Raw genomic sequence first — 18,431 nt, forward strand, 5'->3', positions numbered from 1 at the left:
GGAAGCAGAAAGGCAGAAAACCCACTGGCATTTTCACCACCTTCTCTTAGTTTAAGGCAGAGATGGGGCACAGTGCTGCTCCCAACTAGATCTGAAGATAAAATATAAAATACAAAATGTAGTGGTCAAAAATTAGCCAGGTGTGGTAGCATGTGCCTGTGGTCCTAGCTAGTTGGAGGCTGAGGCAGGAGGATCACCTGAGCCCAGAGTTCAAGGTTACAGTGAGCTGTGATCGCATCACTGCACTCTAGCCTAAGTGACAGAGCAAGACCCTGTCTCCCAAAAAAATAAAAATAAGAAAACAGTCTTTAAATAATGAAAGAGCAGAGGCAGATGAATGTGAGTGGAGATGGGACAAGTTTCTCCTGGAGCAGCAGATGAGGCCACACCAAGTTTCTATTCTAGCAGCCAGTTTTTTAATGTTTTAAGATGCGGCCGACTCAACTTTCCTCCAGGGATGTAGTAGGGCCATGTGCATTCCCTTTTCCTGGAAAGGGCACTTTGGGCTCCGATGCTGATGGCCAGTGGCCCCATCGTCAACATTCCTCAGCCTCCAAATGCAAGAGTGCTGATGTGTCAGTGTTTGAGAACCAGGCTGTAAAGCATTTTAGACATTCAGGCGATCACAGCGGAGACACTGCGGAAATCCAAGCTCCCAAGCTTGTTTCCCCTGCACACATGAGAGCTGCCCGCAGAGCTCCACCAGCACGTGGGAATCGACAGACCCAAGACAACAGTCTAGGCAAATCTTTATTTTATAGATAAAAGAGCCCACACATTGAAGTCAGAGTTGGAACAAATCCGTGATGGTGCTGAACAAAATGAGGTTTTGTTTTTTAAGATGCAAAAGCATTAATTCTACAGGCACCTAGAGATGAACTGTTTGGATTTAGGTTTCGTTAGGAATTCCGCCTAGGATCTTGGCCAGCTATGTTGCCTTTAGGGGCCAATACTTTTTCATTTATTCCAGAAATGCTTAGGCTGACACAGGTAAATCAATAGGAAATCTCCTGCCAGGTCGACATGTAAAATCAATAGGAATTATGACAGTTTTCAGCTTATATGATTGGACTAGTCAAGGATTTTGATTCATTCAAAATAAAGAACGAATCTGGGGTACACCACCGAGAAGAGTCCAAAAAATGAGGACAGCAGATATGAGGTTGGGGAACACTGATTCTGGGCCAGGCCCTGGGAGGCACTTCACGAAATTCACTTGACTGAAACCTCCCTGCTCCTGAATCATCCCACCAGGGCAGAGAGGGCACCGGGTACAGCCTGCTCCTCTCCTTCTTCATCCCTCTGTTCCCTCCCAAGTTCATAGAGAAGGTTGGTGTTCTACCCATTTAAATCTAAAACATCAGGAAAAAACATCCATTCCAAATCGTGAACAATTCATAGCCTAAAGATATATTTTTAGAATATGCTTGATGACACCCCCAGAAAATCAACAACTTAACAACTTACCAAAAACTATGTAAAATTCACATGCCTCATTTTCAGAGAAGTCTTTCATCAGTCTCATTTATTACAATATTTTTAACTTTGCATCCAGTGCAACACAATGAAGTGTGATAGTGATTTTCATCATTGTACCAGCATATACAAATACAGATCAAATGTAAATCAAGTGTGCTTGCCGCGGTGATCCAAACCTAAAATTGCCAAGGGAAGTCTCTTTGAAAGTATAATTATTTTTCTCCAATGTACCAGGTATATGTTTTTTTCTATGCCAGGTATACGTACTTTTCTTCATCACAGGTGACAAACATTGGAAGACTTGTCACTGGGTGTGACTCATTTCCATAGGGCAACTTTGAAATGTGTGGTCCAAATACGGCATTCCAGCACATGACCTCAGTGTCACTGGGTTATAGTCATGTACACAGAGATAAATCAACTTGCATATGCATGAGTGCAACCCATTGACAATCTCATTTTTAGAAACTGGCCTCGCTAGGGCTCACACTGAACTTGACACAGATCTGAGTGTGACTTTCTGGAAGACACGCTTTGTTTCAGGGTGCAGAGATGTGGAAGTTTAAGGTACCTCAAAATTCAGAGTCCAAAACTGCATGCTCTGAAACTCCACCTGGAGAGCGCACTGCTGCAGAGGGTCGCTCAGAGGTGAACGGAATTGAGGGATATGTCACCCCATTCTCACAGCCAAAGTTCCTCCCGGGCGCAAAGGAGAAACGGTGTGAACCTTTGCAAGCCAACATGAGCTTATGCTGAGTTCACAGCAGTTAAAATTCACTCAAAAATACCCTCATTGCATAAAGAATGAATATACCCTCCTTAGGTTACTAGTGAACAAGCAGAGGAGTTAGTTAAGGCAGGACTACTTTTTCCTTTTGAGAAGGAGTCTGTTGCCCAGGCTGGAGTGCAGTGGTGTGATCTTGGCTCCCTGCAACCTCAGGCAGGACTATTTTAAATTATTTTTAATATCTCCAAAAGGGAATCTGCGCATGCACATCCGTTTCTACAGAAATCTGCAATCCATGGCAGATCCAGGTCTGCCTTTGTGTGTCCACATGAACCATTCAGCAAAGGCAGCCGATGCTAACAGCCCACCACTATAACGGGGGCACCAACTCTGGATTTTCTTTCACAGAAAGAGTAAAATTGCATTCAAACGTTCCATTTTTTGCCTCCTGTGACTCTAACAATGAAATTTAAATAGGAAAATGCTTCAATCCTTAGAGTAAAACACTCTTTAAAAAAATAATGCTTCAAAAAGTAAAGCAAAATCTTTTACCAAAATAATTCACACACTTTTTAAATGGCTCTCTCCATAAGCCGGTGTAATGAACAGGTAAAAGAATCACATTCTGTCGGCTTAAAGAATGCCACTCAAATTATTACTTTTTCACTTGCCCTTAATTTGAGTGGAAAAAGCTAAGGAAAAGAAATGACTCAGAAATTCCCAAAGAAGGTCAGTCTATGAGAGAGAGAGAATAAGGCCCTTTGAATAGTCTAACACAGATTATCTTTTCAATATATCCGTGACAGTGGGATAGAAAGAATATGACTAAAATGCCTGTCACAGTAACCTAAGCAGAGTAAAACAATAAATAATATCTACAAAGAATATATTTTAACTTCTTGAAACTATTTTCTTAAAACCAACCAGTTTCTCTGGCGAGCTCCCAATAGGAGTTGGTATCGTTCACATTTGGCGTTACGTGCACTGAAGTCCGTCTTCAGCACCACCTTGCTGGATGAAAGGAAGCCGGCAGTATGGAACTCACTCAAAATACCACCTTAGTAATACTATCGTTTTCATCCAAGGTGTTACAAAGTTGCCAAGAGCTAGACAAAGCGCATTCTAAATAAAATGTCTGCCATACACACGTTAAGGCATAAATATTCCGGCCTTGAGCCACAAAAAATAATGGGGGGAGATATGCCAATTAAATAGGCTATCATTAACCAATGGAATTAAAGAAAAACTTATCACCTAAACATGAGAGTCAGCAAATACTGCAAGGGGCTCATCCACAAGGCCAGATCTGAGGCCAGGCCGGGATCCGGTGATGCCTCGATTCCCATCGGAGACTCAGATCCCGGTCACGTGAGCCTTCCCTTCCCTTCCCCGCTGTGTTCAGAAGGTGGCGGCACTAACATCACTATAACGGAAATGTGCCCCCTACTTTGCCAATAACCGTGCACATCTGGTGTTCCTCGACTGACCCTGTCCTAGGCAGGGACGGCCCTCAGACAGCCACCTTCTTCCTCGGTTTCACCGGCCCAAGCTGCACATAAACCAACGGCTACTTGCTGGGGCAGGCCGGAAAGCGGGTAACCGGCATTCAGCCACAACTGAGGAATGCTTTTCACGGTACAAATGCACCCAGTTCCTCGCCTAGAAAGTACTCCCTTCCTATCTTGCTTAGAAACATCCCCCCTGGGGTGGGGCAGGGGAGAAATGCTTCTCAACTCTCTCTGCTGTCAGGCAAATGGCAATGCGTCAAGCTCCCAGCTGGACGCATCTGGGGAGAACTATCTTTTAATGGGTGACCACCAGGCTCTGCGCTTGCTGGCAAGAGGCTGCTTGGGACATTTTACGAGGAGGCAGAATGAATGTCCTGGTTTTCAAAAGGTGGCAGTGGCTCTCTCCAAAAGGTGAAGTTACTGAAGGTATCCGAGCAGGGAAAGTCTGAAGAATGGCTTCTTTTCAGCAATGGGAAAACGTGGTCAACCACTTCACAGAGCCTGACGTACCTGGAAGGAAAGGGACATCATCACTGCCACTGAGCGACACCAGCTACGCACCCAGGGCTGCACGCGGAAGTCAAGAGAGAGCTACAACCCCAGGGAATGGACCACATACTGATTCACATGACCGAAGTCATTCTAGAATAATTTGTTATTGATGAATCGGAAACGAGAAACAAAATGAAGGGTATGCAAAGGAGGTGTCAGAGGAGGCTCTGGGGAAGAGGCGGGTAGGACCTGACTTCACTTGAAGGACAGATAAAGGGGAGACAGCCAAGGAAAAGAGGGCAGGAGGACGTCAGCATGACCAAGGGACAGCGCCTGCTGCAGGGGTCACATTAGGGACATCAGGGGAAGAATCACAGACAAGGCACACCTTTGGAGCACCAGACAGAGATTGCTTCATTGCATAGTGAAAAGGAGCTGGGTCTGGGGTTAAGGAGACTGACTTGACCTTCAGCTCTGCCATTTACTAGCTGCGTGATCTTGGGCAAATGGTGTAACCTCTCTAAGCCAATTTCCTCCACTATAAAGGGAGGAAAATAAAAACTATGCCACAGTTTTGAGGATAATTAAATAAAATAACATTGAAACATTAAAATAATGTATACTGGGTGCTCAAATGTATCTGAACAACGAATTATCAACATGTCTTAGGGAAAAAAGCCCTAATTGGCATGACGGTCAAGAGACCTGGGCTCTCCCGCTGGCTGTAACCCTGGACAAATGTCTTGCCCTCTCGGAGCCCTTCATCCTTATAGTGTGTGGAGCTGAATTACAGCAAGGTTTCCCAGTGCTCCCTACAATGTTCTCTTGCTCTCTTTTCTTTGCATGCCCAAAAAGCTGTTGCGTATTAGTTTCTGTGGCTCGTACTATGAAAAGAAAGTTGCTATGTCGCATATGCACGTTCAGACCTCCAGGCACCTCCAAACTGAGATTCTGACACACCCAGCCCTCTGCCAGCCATCCCCAGATTCCCCCTTGACAGTCCTTGATCCCTGTCTAGTTCCAAATTGCTAAGAACCTAAGGAACTTTCAAAATCCAAATCTCAGGAGTCCGCATGCTCTGTATAAAGTAATGTATTAAACAGGCTGAGTGTGCGCATTGAACAAAGGACCTCCGAACGACGTATGAGAGACTGTGTGCTTGCACAAAATGGGAAAATGGTGTCTCCTAATACAAAACCAAGAGTTATGTCTTTCCTGGGGATTCAAACAGACAGATTTTTAAAATACCACCCAGTTTTAAGGCTTATTTGTCTGAGGTTTGTGGCTGTGGCAGGAGGGCCCCTTCCCGCACTCTTGAGGCTGCAGTGGGCACTGGAACCAAACCTACTCTCACACGCTCTGAGCGCCAGGCTGAGTTCCATCTGCACACCCTCCCAAGACCAACCTCCATGTGCGGGACTCCTCAGGAGCAGGCAGAGCTCATGCATAGACACTCACAGATGCAAGGGAGAAAGAACTGAGCTGCTCCCCTGTCTGGCCCCATCCATCTGAAGACATTTCAGATGAGTGTCCCAGTTTTGAAGGGCAAGCACCTACTTGGCTCGGAAACAGCTATTCCAAGTTCAGTCCCAGAGAAATGTGTGCTTCCTTGGGGAGGAAAGTTACTCTCTGGCAGGAACAACCCCACCACCAGTCCAGGTGTAAAATGACAGAAAGTCTGCAGAGCCCCACCCTAGGCCAAGCCATGGGCCAGGTGTGCATTTTAACCCTAGGGCTTCAGTGAATGCAATGACCTCAGAGATCACCTAGCCAAACCCTCTCCAATGCTGGAGTCCCTCTTTCCCTGCACCTCATGGCAAGACCTGCCACTTTCCCATTCCTGGACAGTATCTCAACAGTTGAAAGTTACTTTTGATCCTGATGTGGTTTGGCTGTGTCCCCAGCCACATCTCATCTTGAATTCCCATGTGTTACCTCCAGTGGGAGGTAACGGAATCATGGGGGCATCTTTCCCATGCTGTTCTCATGATAGTAAATCAGTCACATGAGATCTGATGGTCTTATAAGGGGGAGTTTCCCTGCACGAGCTCTCTTTCTGCCTGCTGCCATCCATGTAAGATGTGACTTCTTTCTCCTTGCCTTCCACCATGATCTTGAGGCCTCACCCCTTTTTTTTTTAAGACTGAGTCTCACTCTGTCACCTGGGCTGGGGTGCAGTGATGTGATCTTGACTCACTGCCATCTCCACCTCCAGGTTCAAGTGATTCTCCTGCCTCAGCCTCCAGAGTAGCTGGGATTACAAGTGCATGCCGCCATGGCCAGCTAATTTTTGTATTTTTAGTAGAGATGGGGTTTTACCATGTTGGTCAGGCTGGTCTCAAACTCCTGACCTCAGGTAATCTGCCCACCTCAGCCTCCCAAAGTGCTGGGATTACAGGTGTGAGCCACCACACCTAGCCTAAATCTTTTTTCCTGTATAAATTACCCAGCCTTGGGCCCATGTCTTTATTAGCAGCATGAAAACAGACTAACACAGATCCTAAACAGAAACCTACTAGGTCCTCTCCAGTCTGGGGAATGAGGGAGGACTGGGAATGAGACATTGTCACAGTCGGCCACTTAGAACAACAGACGGGGCAGAAACCACAAGGAAGGGTTAAGAAAGGAATCCAGCTCTGCTGTTTTTTGTCCAATCAGGAAGCAGCCTGACACTGACTCACCACCTGCACGAGGGAACGGGGCCTTGGCTCCATCCTCCCCTCTCTCTGCATATATCTTGAGGACTGCTTGGATAATGGCATGGTTGTAGGGTTAGAGGTGCCCCTGGTGGGGCACCAGGACTCCTGTTAGCCTGGAACTGCCTACTGACACTCAATTAGAATCTAACTGGTGTAAGGACCATCTTGAAAGTAAAAATCTGCCCTAGAAAGAACTTAGCTCTTGGCCGGGCACTGTGCCTCACGCTTGTAATCCTAGCACTTTGGGAAGCCGAGGTGGGTGGATCACCTGAGGTCAGGAGTTCAAGATCAGCCTGGCCATCATGGTGAAACCCCATCTTTAAAAAAAAACAAACAAACAACAAAAAAAAAAAAACAGAGAGAGAATTTAGCTCTCTATCTGTCTAAAACCACAGGAGCTACACAGAGGAAACCAATCCACAGGAATCTCCTAGAACCAAACTCCCCCTCTAACTCCTCCAGATAAAGAGGACCCCATCAGGTTCTCTGGGGTCACTAAGGCCCGAGGCTCTTTTCCAGGTCTCCACAGAGCAGACCAGAAGAGGTGAAGTCTCTGAAATGGACAAGGCAGGAAGACACATGTCTGCCTGGGCTGATGTCACCCAGTGGGCCAACCTCCCAACAATGTGGAATGAGGAAGTGCTCTCCATTCTAAGAAGTCAGGAACCCAAGGGGAACAGCATAAAATCAAGAGTGATTCTAAGCCAGGTATGGTGGCTAATGCCTGTAATCCCAGTACTTTGGGAGGCCAAGCCAGGCAGATCACCTGAGGTGAAGGGTTCAAGACCAGCCTGACAAACATGGAGAAACCCCATCTCTACCAAAATACAAAATTAGTCAGGCGAAGTGGCACATGCCTGTAATCCAAGCTACTGGGGAGGCTGAGGCAGGAGAATCACTTTAACCCAGGAAGCAGAAGTTGTGGTGAGTCAAGATCATGCCATTATTGCACTCCAGCCTGGACAACAAGGGCAAAACTCCATATCAAAAAAAAAAAAAGGAGTGATTCTAAGCACACAAGGATGCCTCATTAGAAAAAGTAATCCCATTTAGTCCACCAACTCAGGAAAAGTGGACTTTGACCAAAATATGACGGGAATTCTTAACAATTACACAGCAATGTTTCTGGTAAGAAACATTTGGTATGTGAAGAGATATACAGTTCCTCATCTTTAAATATAGCTTCACATGTTTCAGTTTGGTTACGTTGCTCATTCACATTCTAGGCTTTCAAACCTAACTTGGCAAATCTAAACTACTAGTTTTCAAATTCATTCAATTCCATTCTGTAGCAGAATCTAACCACGAGTTTAAAATTTTAGACCCAGAGGGGATCTGATTTAATTCCAGTTGTCTAAAAATTACGTTCTGGACAAAATACAAGGAGTTGAAATATAAGAATTAGACATTAACATATAGGCAGCAAAGGAGATAAGGTACACTGCAGAGCATGAAGTGCCATGTTAAAACAGTGGAACCGACAGCATGATCACATAAAGCATGTACAACACTCACGATGAGATGTTGGTCTTCGCATGCTCCTGTACCAGCTCTCCCTTAGGGTTGACGGTAAATATTCTATTCAAAGACACTCCTACTTGCTTGTATGAATACACATCCTATATTTAGTAAAGGTGATTTAAAGTGTTCATTAGAAAAAAAGATTTCATTGTAAAAACAAGTACATGGTATTTCTGATTTGATGACATGGCAAATTTTCATTAACCAGAGCTCTACCTCAAAGTGGTACAGTGAAAAGAATATCCTTTGATGGGAAACTACTCAATTAGATTTGCTCTCTGGGTCTCAATTCTCTCAACTGTTCAAGGACTGAGTTAAAGAAAAGACAACCTAGCCTATCCCCCGCAATTCTAATGTTCCTTCAGGTTATTCTCTGACCCATTTTCCTAATTCATGAAAATCTGTCATAACTTTCAAAAGTAGGACTTTCCCATGGAGCAATCAGTACCCAACTATATTCTCTAGAATACTTAGCTTTCCAGTAAATTTGGGCAATGTATGCAAAACCTCTCATGATATCAGACAATACTAGACTCTTCAAACTTGAGATGCTGAATTTGCCATCATAGTTAAGATTAATTTTGCAGTTCCCTTCTGGTAGAAAGAACCAAATCCGATTAAATGTTCTGGCTTTACGAGTAATTTGGAATTTGGAGTTTTAAGTCCCACATCTCAAGCTTTGACCCACTTGCAAACCTTCAAAGAAGCCTGGAGGCCATAAGATAATTTGTAATCCTCTTGCCTTTAGATGTGGACAAGTGGTTCTTCACCAGGCTGCTGCTTCTAGGATGAGAATCTGACTCTACATACAGTTCTAGGACTCTCAGAGTCCTAGGGGCTCTCAGAGGACAGCAACCAGAAAAGGCAGTCATTTCAAGGGCTCTTCTATACCGTATCTACTACTTACAGCTGGGCGGTTTCCAAAAGCAGCATAAAAAGGTTCCGTATTGGGGAAAAACAGGTTTTTGATGTCTGTCAGACACTGGACTTTAAACTTTTCTGGCTTCTTTTCAATCACTTCTCTGTTAAACAAATAAATAATAGATTAACATGAGAGGCCACACTTCCTTTAGCATCAAACTATTTCTTTTAGCTGACAAAGCTGCCACAACACTAGGAAAACTCAAACCCTCAAAAGTTTTATATGTGTCAGGAAGTTAAGACATCCCGGAAAAGCCCGAGATGGAAGGCGAACCCATACCTCCAAGTCTTTCTACAAAGAAAACTCCAAGGATGAACCATTTCAACAAGAAATCTGATCATCCGGGAACAAAGAATGACAGAGCATTAAAAACAAAAAGGAACATCTCCAAATTAGTGTGATGAGGACATAACCTTAAAAACAAAACCTAAAACAGAAAAGTATGAGCAAAGGGTGGACCCATCTCATTTGTGAATATGTGTAAAAATTCTAAAAAATATATATATGCATAGATGTGTGTGTGTGTGTGTGTGTGTGTGTGCAAATTATAACAAGGTATAAAAGCTGGGTTTATTCCAGGAATGAAATAGCAATTTAATATTTAAAATTAATGTAACACATTATCAGGTTAAAAGAGAAAACATGATCATCTTAATAGATTCAAAACAGATATCTGATACCAGTTACCTCCCAACATACATACATATATATACATTTTTTTTTTAATTTAAAAGGAGGCATTTGATACAATTTAACATCTAATCCAGATGGAAACTCCAACCAGGAACAGAAGGGAATACTGAAAAAACCTACAGTGAACATCTTATCAACAGTTAAAATCATGGCGGTCCGCATCAGCATGTCAATTCACTGCTGTATGGCCCATCCTATCAGTGCAATAAAGTAAGAAAACTAAATAAAAGTTATATGTATTAGAAAGAATGCAGGGAAAAAACTGTCATCGCAAAAAACAAATATGCACATTAAAAGATGAACCTACACATGAATTACCAGAATTAATAAGACTAGTAAGGTTAACAAGTCAATGTACAAAAAACAATGTACAAAAATTGCATGTTCGTGCATCAGAAACAAGCAGAAAAGGTAATTGTGTAAATGATATTTTAAATCAAATGTCTAGGAATAAACCTAACAGATGTGCCAGATCTTCGTGGCTAAAATTCCTAATATATTTCATGGCTGAAATACATTAGCAAAGACCTAAAGAAATGAAGAAGTTGACAGTACTCTTGAATTGGAAGATCCAGTATAATTTTGAGATATTACTTCTTCCTAAATTGCTCTACAGATTCACTGTGATTTCAATCCAACTCACAACAGGGTTTTGCATGTGTTGATGAAATTTGAGTCTAGAAACTCCGAGGATGAGCAGAAAGCCAGGCCTAGCACTTCCGATGCTGGGAAGGTGAGGAGCCTCTGCAGCCGTGGGAACTGGGACACTATGGCATTGGCCAATCTGTCCAGGCCTTTGCCAATGGAACAAAACGAAGAGCCCCAAAACAGAACCACCCGTTCACAGACACTCACGTTATGACCACAGTAGCACCTCGGAGCAGCAAGGACAGGACAGTCCTTTTAAGAAGTGGTGTTGGGACAAATGAATATCCATATAGGAAAAAGTCAAATAAAATGCACCACAACTTTACTCTAAATGAATCCATGTGAAAGCAGCACCTTCAGATAAAATCCAGGAGGACTGTCTTCATGCCTACAGGTCAGACTTTGTTAATACGCGAAAAGCACACACTGCAGAGGAAACAATACATTCAATGACATAAAACTAAGTTTATTTTCAATAAAGCTGTCAACTGGGAAAAGGCTAAGGAACAAAGGCTAAGTGATCGCCATCCTGGGCTGAGGGCTTGCTTTTGCCAATTGCACCGCACACATAGCCACCACTACACTCCTCTGCTTCATCCTAATTCAGACCTAGCAGTAGAATCAGAACTGCACCCGGTTAAAGAGTTGTGCTAGGGAATGTCATTTGTGTGCCCATCAATAATAGACTGGATAAAGAAAATGTGGCACTTATACACCACAGAATACTACACAGCCATAAAGAAAGAATGAGCTCATGTCCTTTGCAGGGACATGGACGAAGCTGGAAGCCATCATTCTCAGCAAAGCAACACAGAACAGAAAACCAAACCCCGCATGTTCTCGCTCGTAAGTGGGAGCTGAACACTGAGAACACCTGGATGCAGGGAGGGGAACATCACACACTGGGGCCTGTCGGGGAGTGGGGAGCAAGGGGAGGGAGAACATTAGGACAAATACCTAATGCAACTAATGCATGAGGGGCTTCAAACCTGGATGACAGGTTGACAGTTGCAGCAAACCACCATGCACATGTATACCTACGTAACAAACCTGCACGTTCTGCACACGTATCCCGGAACTCAAAAAAAAAAAGGAAGGTCATTTGTGTTAGGGCAGACCTAGCCAGCAATTCTAGAGAACTCCACAGGAGTGGCTTTGGCTTGATAGCAGCCCTGGGAAGGACCAGGCTGGTGGCAATTTGTCACAGGAGCACTTTGGCCTTCCAAGAGGACATACAAACAATGAGTGTTAGGGCTTTTAAAATAATTCCTCCCAGGGAAAAAGCAATATACCTTGGCCGATGATATTTAACTAAGGAAATGAAAAGGATCACTTTAACTTTATTGTTGGTGTCATGGTGTCAGCCTAATGGTGTCGACTTTTTGCTTAGCCTAGCAAAGCCTTACTACTTAACACAGGCTGATGAATGGCTTGTTGCAAATTGTCAGCATAGCTTCGGGACATAACTGCATTAAAATATCAGGATTTCTATTGAGAGCAATGCTGTTGTGATAACTCTGAGGACTTGAAATACACCAGGTTGTTCCTGACTTTTCTCCCCAAGAACACGCATGTCTCAATCTGAGATCTTTTACTACAGGAGAAAAGCTACTGCTTACATAAAACAACGCTGTGATGCAAAAGGTACCTACAGACCTAAAGGAAAATACACAAGAATCAACGAGGCATTTGGGGCTCATCTAGATTTTTCCATTCTTTGCATGATTAGCAGCAGCAAGCAGTTCATCTGGTCTTCAAATTCAGGTGGAACCACACCAATGACATGCATAAAGACCAAGTCTGTGATACTTATAATCAGCCTTCAGCAGGAACCAATGTCCCATGGTCAACCACAGATTTTGCTTTGCCAGGTGTCTAGTGAATTACGCTGGGCCTCCAACTACAGGGACGCCCAGTGTTTTCCTCCATGGTTTAGCAACCTTGATATGGCCCAGTAGGTGAAGGCAGGAAGGTAATCAGAAATTGGCTAGTGGTCTGTTAGAGGACCCTTAAAATGAACAGTGTTCCCAGAACTCTAAGACAGAAAAACCACAAGTATGATGGGTGTCGAAGGCCAGGTGGACGATGGCAGTTGGTAGACGGGCCAGTTAAGGATCCCTAATGAGATGAGACAGATGCTGACTGTCCAAGGGCCATTAAGATTCATCCAGGCCACTCAAGGAGAGATGGAGCAGGAGAGCAACCGATAAAGAGGGGAACGGCATGTGCAAAGGCTCCAAGCAGAGGCAGTGGTCTGGGGGACACAGACTGAGATGTAGGGACTGGAGAGGAGCCATCAATCGCCAAGCTCCTGAGTCTGGACTTTGGCCTGAGAGTCACGAGTAGCGAACACAGGTGTGGACCTGTGTTTGGAATGATTTTTCTGGTGCCTGCTACGCAGCATGGATACTAGTTGGAGAAGACCAGTGAGGAGGCTCTTCTTACAAAACTCACAGTGAGGAAGAAAGAGGGCTGGAACAGACCCCCATGTGTAGATGTAGGGAGCAGGGCTGGTACCTGTGCAGAGCGGAGAAGAGGCTGCTGGGGCTGAGCAGCAGGGGCCCCTGAGGGAGCACCGTGCCCCTCTCGTTGACCCAGTGTAGGTAGCCCCGCGTCATGTCCGCCATCCCGATGGCACGGGCAGAGCAGTAAAGAAACTTATATCCATTTCTGAAAGACATAAAACATTCACATTTCATGGCATCAGATATGGAACCTTTTGGTATTCACAGATCCTGATCCCTGTTTTGTAAGAATGGCACTGTTTCAAGTTCCCCCACATATAAAAGTCCACATTCTACAAAATCTTGCTCGTGATGGAGAGATAAGCTTAAATACCTTCCACTGTAATTCACTAAGCGCTTTTGCATTCCCCACTTCTTTAATCCTCAGGAGAACATGGCTGGGTGAGTGTTTTCCCTGGGTTTTACTGCTATGGAAACTGAGGTTCAAATGGATGAAACTGGCTCACCTGCCTGCTCTTGAGCCCTTCGAACGCCCCCTGGTCCCAGCTCTTGGCCAGAACCCCTGCGACAGGTCCACAGCCACCTGCCAATTCACACACTTTGCTTCAGCATTTGGTACATTCACCCCTACACACACCACATCAGGTTCCCCCTCTTTCAGGTAATTCACATCAGCACATAAATATTCTGCAATCTCTCATTTCATCCTAAAAACAAACCAAGACAAAACAACCACACACACACACCACGCACGCACGCACGTGCGCCAAAACGTCCTTAGTCTCTCTCTGGCTAAGACCCCATTTCTCTGTTCCCCTTTATAGCAAAGATCTTCCAAAGAGCTGTGTATAGGCACTGAGTCTGTTTCTTTACTTTCCTTCCCCTCCTCACACTCCAAGCAGACTCTCGTTCCCTTCCTTGCTGCCCCTGCACAGGTCACCTACGATGTGCATCTTGCCAAACCCAGATGTCAACTCCCAATTCTTTTGGAAAGGACTTCCCAGGTGCATCTGCCTCGGGGGCTCACTCCTTCTTCCAGAGCACCTGAGTCTCTCAGCTCCCAGGCCTCCACAGTGTCTGGGTGGTCTCCTCAGCAGCCACCCCTTCCCAGACATGGTGGCTCAACTGCTCCCATCGGCTCTGCCAGCCTCAAAAAACACAAGCGCTCAGGGTCTCAGGCCTCATCTCTCCGCACCCCCCCACACTCTCTAGAGGATCTGGTTTTCTCACCCACTTCCACGGCTCTAAATGCCGCATCTACACTAAGCAACATATACTATTCTATTGAACGCGACTTTATTGCGTTAGCAGGACTCCATTTCACTTTATCAATCATCAACAATTTAGTGTCTAAATGAGAGGTGCTGTAAGTATAAAATACATACCAAGTTTCCAAGTCTATTATAAAAAAACAGAAGGTATATGTTTCATGAATCGTTTTCATATTGATTACATGTCTAAGTGACATCATTTTGAATATTAACATTAGATTAAGTAAAATATATTATTCAAACATTTTAAAATACCGTCTATACACTGATATCTCCCAAATGTACCAACCCTGCCCAGACCCCTCCCCCAAGCTGCAGGCCACTATGAACTCCACATTATACCCACTATGCAGGACACGCCCACTGTGGACCCCACGGTACTCATCACACTTCAAACTGGGTACCTCCAAAACCAAACACACTGCCATGGCTCCTCCCAAGTCACCCCAAGACTCCTCGGGGCCACTGCTGCAAGTGGCAAGTAGCAAGTGGGGCTCTCCTAACCCGGTGTGAAGTCAAACCCTCAGGGGCCCCGTCGGTGTCCACTTGCCCTCAGCCCCTACAACATACAATCAGCAGGTCCTCTCTGCTCCGCCCCAGACACCGCCCCTCAGCACCACCCAGTGCTCCCACCACATCCACACTGCACAGCTCCTGGCCTCCATTGCTGGGACAATCTTGAATGGCCTCCCTGATGCTATTCTGACTCTGTGTGGTGCTCTAAGAAAATGTAAATTGTAGCCCACTCACTCTCAGAGCCCTCCCAAGGCTGCCACCTCTCGCAGGCATTGTCCAAAGCCTTCACCGTGGCCTGTGAGATGAAGAAGACCTGCTCCCCGCCTTTCTCTCCAACCCCCACCCCATCTGCGATGACTGTCCAACTCCTCATTCTTGGGAAGCCACACAGGTGTTCCTATCCTTCCTCCAGCTCACGACACTCATCTGCGCTGGCAATTGCCGATGCTGTTCCTCCTGCCTGGAGCACCATTCCCCCAATCTGCAGGGACTGTGCATACCTTCACCTCTTCTAGGTCTCTGCTGGATCCCACCTCCCTAGAAGGTCCTTCCCTTGACCTCCCCAACGTGATGAAACACATGCACCCCCCACTCCTCACCCAGGCACTGGCCCTCACTCTGCCTTCCCTCTCTTCCTAGCACTGATCACTAACATGACGTTACAGTCCCTTGTCAACTGCATCTCTCATTCATCCATAAACTCCGGGGGATAGGGACTTTGTCCCATTCTTTGCCACAACCCCAGTGCAAAAACAGTACTTGGCATGTAGCAGACAGTGAATATTTGCTGAATGAGTGAATAAGCTACCCACTTCCTATCCAATGTATTGCCCTACCATGAATATTTTATAATGGCCAATGGACCTTTCAAGAAATGCTCAATAATACATTCTTTAAAAGTAAGAAATGGGAAAGTTTTAAGACAAAAAGAATCTAGATATATCAGCTTGTCTGGAATACAGAGATGTATCTGAAAATCAAACAATCTTTTTAATTTTCTTTCCTTTCTTTTTCTTTTGGAGACAGAGTCTCGCTCTGCCACCAGGCTGGAGTGCAATGGTGTGATCTTACCGCAACCTCCGCCTCCTGGGTTCAGGCAATTCTCCTGCCTCAGCCTCCCAAGTAGCTGGGATTACAGGCATGCGCCACCACACCCAGCTAATTTTTTGTATTTTTAGTAGAGATGGGGTTTCACATGTTGGCCAGGATGGTCTCCATCTTTGACCTCGTGATCCACCCACCTCACCCCCCAAAGTGCTGGGATTACAGGTGTGAGCCACCGCACCTGGCCGATCTTTTTAACTTCTAAACATCTTTGTATTTTAGCCATCTAATTAATATAATCTTTAAAAAGAAATCACTATTTCCATGTATAGCTCTTCACTTCAAGGTCCTAAAAGCTGCCACTTACAGAGATCTAAGATGCTAACCTCACTCAGAACTTGATTGTCACATACACTTCACAGCTGGGCCATGCCACTGAGTTGCCATCAGCATGCCAGCATGCTTACGGAACTACACTTAGCTGGAAAGCCAGCTCAAGGTGACCTAATGGGGAAAATGCTTGCTGGTGGAAGAGAATTCCCCCTGCCTTCAATGAAAGCTGTCTCTAGTGCCAACAAGTGCCCCACCAGATGCTCAGGCAGCACTAAGTCTCCATGGCACCCCTCACGGGGAAGACCTCTCACTCAGAAGGCCAGTGGCAGGACATGCCCCACAGGCCGGTCCAGGCCAAGTCCCTGCTCAACCTGCAGGTTCCTTCCATCGTTCCTTCAATGTACACTCACTCACTGAGCACTCCTGTGCCAGGCTGCATGCGGGGCTTGGGGTGCCCACAGGCACGGCACAGCCCTTCCCCACGGGAGAAGAGTACTTGGGGAAAACCAATAATTACCCGGCAGGACAGGAGGGACCCTGGGGTAGGACATGCCAGTGGATAAAGGTGCAATATGCACACCCATCTCCCCTGCTCCTCTGGCATTCTCAGCAACTGGAACACGGCTCTGGAAGAACACCAGAGCTGTTAAAAAAAAAAAAAAAGAGGAATCTGTGCCCAGGCTTGCTACACACAGTTTTCTCCTTCTGTCCTAATCTCTACATCCTGCTTATGACACTCACTCGGGGAGAGTGAGATAGTTTGCGAAGATTACCTTTGGGAGCATTTTGCAAGATAAGCTTCTGGACTGGAGTTTCTTGACACTGACATCTGAGATGGGATGAGTGTGTGCTGGGGAGCGAGGCCCCACAATGCTGCGTCATCACATATTGGGCACCATCCCTGGCCTCCACCCTCTAAAGGGTCAACAGCACAGCCAGTTATGTCCATTAAAGCATCTCCAGACACTGCCATACGTCTGTCAGTTGAGAGCCACTGCTGTAGAGAAAAAGGACTCTGTGGCCCCATTTGCTGTCCTAAAGGGAGAGAGGGTCACCAGCCACCTTGAGAAAGGAAGGCGCAGCCCCACTCGGGCTTGGTGAGTAGCCTGCCAGGCCCTCTGCAGCCTGGTTCCTGCCTACTTTCCTGCTTCACATTTTACTCACACTACCGTCTGCACCAGAGCCTCCGAGCCCACCAAACACCTGCTCATCTCCCGGCCTCCCCCCTCGCTCCTATTTCCACCTGTGCGAGCTTTCCTCTCCTCTGAAACCCTGCTCCTCCATGGAGACTCAGCTGAGCCCCCCTTCTCACAGGGGCCTCCTCTGACTCCTCTGGCCAATCAAAATTAACTTCTCCTTGACGTATGTCCAATAAAAAACAGCATCTTTCTCTCTCGACCTGCCCCTCGCTGCTTATTACAGAGAGCCCTAAGTGTCTCCTCCCACAAGACCACAAGCTTCTTGAAGGGAGAGACTGCTCAGCACCCCCAACGGCACCTAGGACAGCTCCTAGTGCATCCAGAGTCTAGCGGATCCCTGAGTTTGGGCTGAGGTTTGGCTTGGAAAAATGACATCCGTCCTTGTGCAATCCACACAACCCAGAAGCAGAGCATTCCTGGGTCAGCAGTGACCTCAGGGATCATCTAGCCTAATCTCCTCATTTTACAGAAGAAGAAACCAAAGCGCAGAGTGCAGAAGGTACTCGGTCCCAGGGCCCAGGGTGAGCTAACGGCTGCTGGGATCCTGGCCGCTGACTCCTGATCAGACATTCTATTTACTGCATTATCCTATCTCTTGCTGGCAGAGGGCGATGAGTGCAATAAACGAAGAGGTGCTGACATGAACGAAATAACTGCTGCAGGCAGGAGAAGTGAGAAGATCTGGGTGACTCACGCCTGTAATCCCGGCACTTTGGGAGGCCAAGGGGGCGGATCACCTGAGGTCAGGAGTTTGAAACCAGCCTGGTCAACATGGTGAAATCCGTCTCTACTAAAAACACAAAATTAGCTCGGCGTGGTGGCGCATGCCTGTAGTCCCAGCTACTTGGGAGGCTGAGGCAGGAGAATCGCTTGAAAGCGGGAGGCAGAGGTTGCAGTGAGCTGAGATCACACCA

General features: G+C 45.9%; 1 protein-coding gene across 50 annotated transcripts in view; it reads right to left on the reverse strand.

The window, feature by feature from the left end:
- Positions 1–737: 737 nt before the first annotated feature.
- The window catches only part of LPIN1 (lipin 1), a 160,451-nt gene continuing 142,757 nt past the window's right edge, over positions 738–18,431 (reverse strand). For 35 of the 50 annotated variants that reach the window (XM_008981120.5, XM_078348459.1, XM_035273183.3 and 32 more), the window contains 4 exons: positions 13,207–13,359; positions 9,334–9,448; positions 8,421–8,524; positions 738–4,224 (listed from right to left, as the gene is read on the reverse strand). In XM_008981120.5, the coding sequence (XP_008979368.2) occupies positions 4,065–4,224; positions 8,421–8,524; positions 9,334–9,448; positions 13,207–13,359 (532 nt within the window). In that variant the 3' untranslated portion in view covers positions 738–4,064. The remainder of the gene's footprint in view (positions 4,225–8,420; positions 8,525–9,333; positions 9,449–13,206; positions 13,360–18,431) is intronic. The other 15 variants (XM_078348477.1, XM_078348474.1, XM_078348466.1 and 12 more) reach the window with 1 other exon arrangement.

The sequence above is a fragment of the Callithrix jacchus genome, chromosome 14, assembly GCF_049354715.1.
Source record: "Callithrix jacchus isolate 240 chromosome 14, calJac240_pri, whole genome shotgun sequence".
Classification (NCBI taxonomy): domain Eukaryota; kingdom Metazoa; phylum Chordata; class Mammalia; order Primates; family Cebidae; genus Callithrix; species Callithrix jacchus.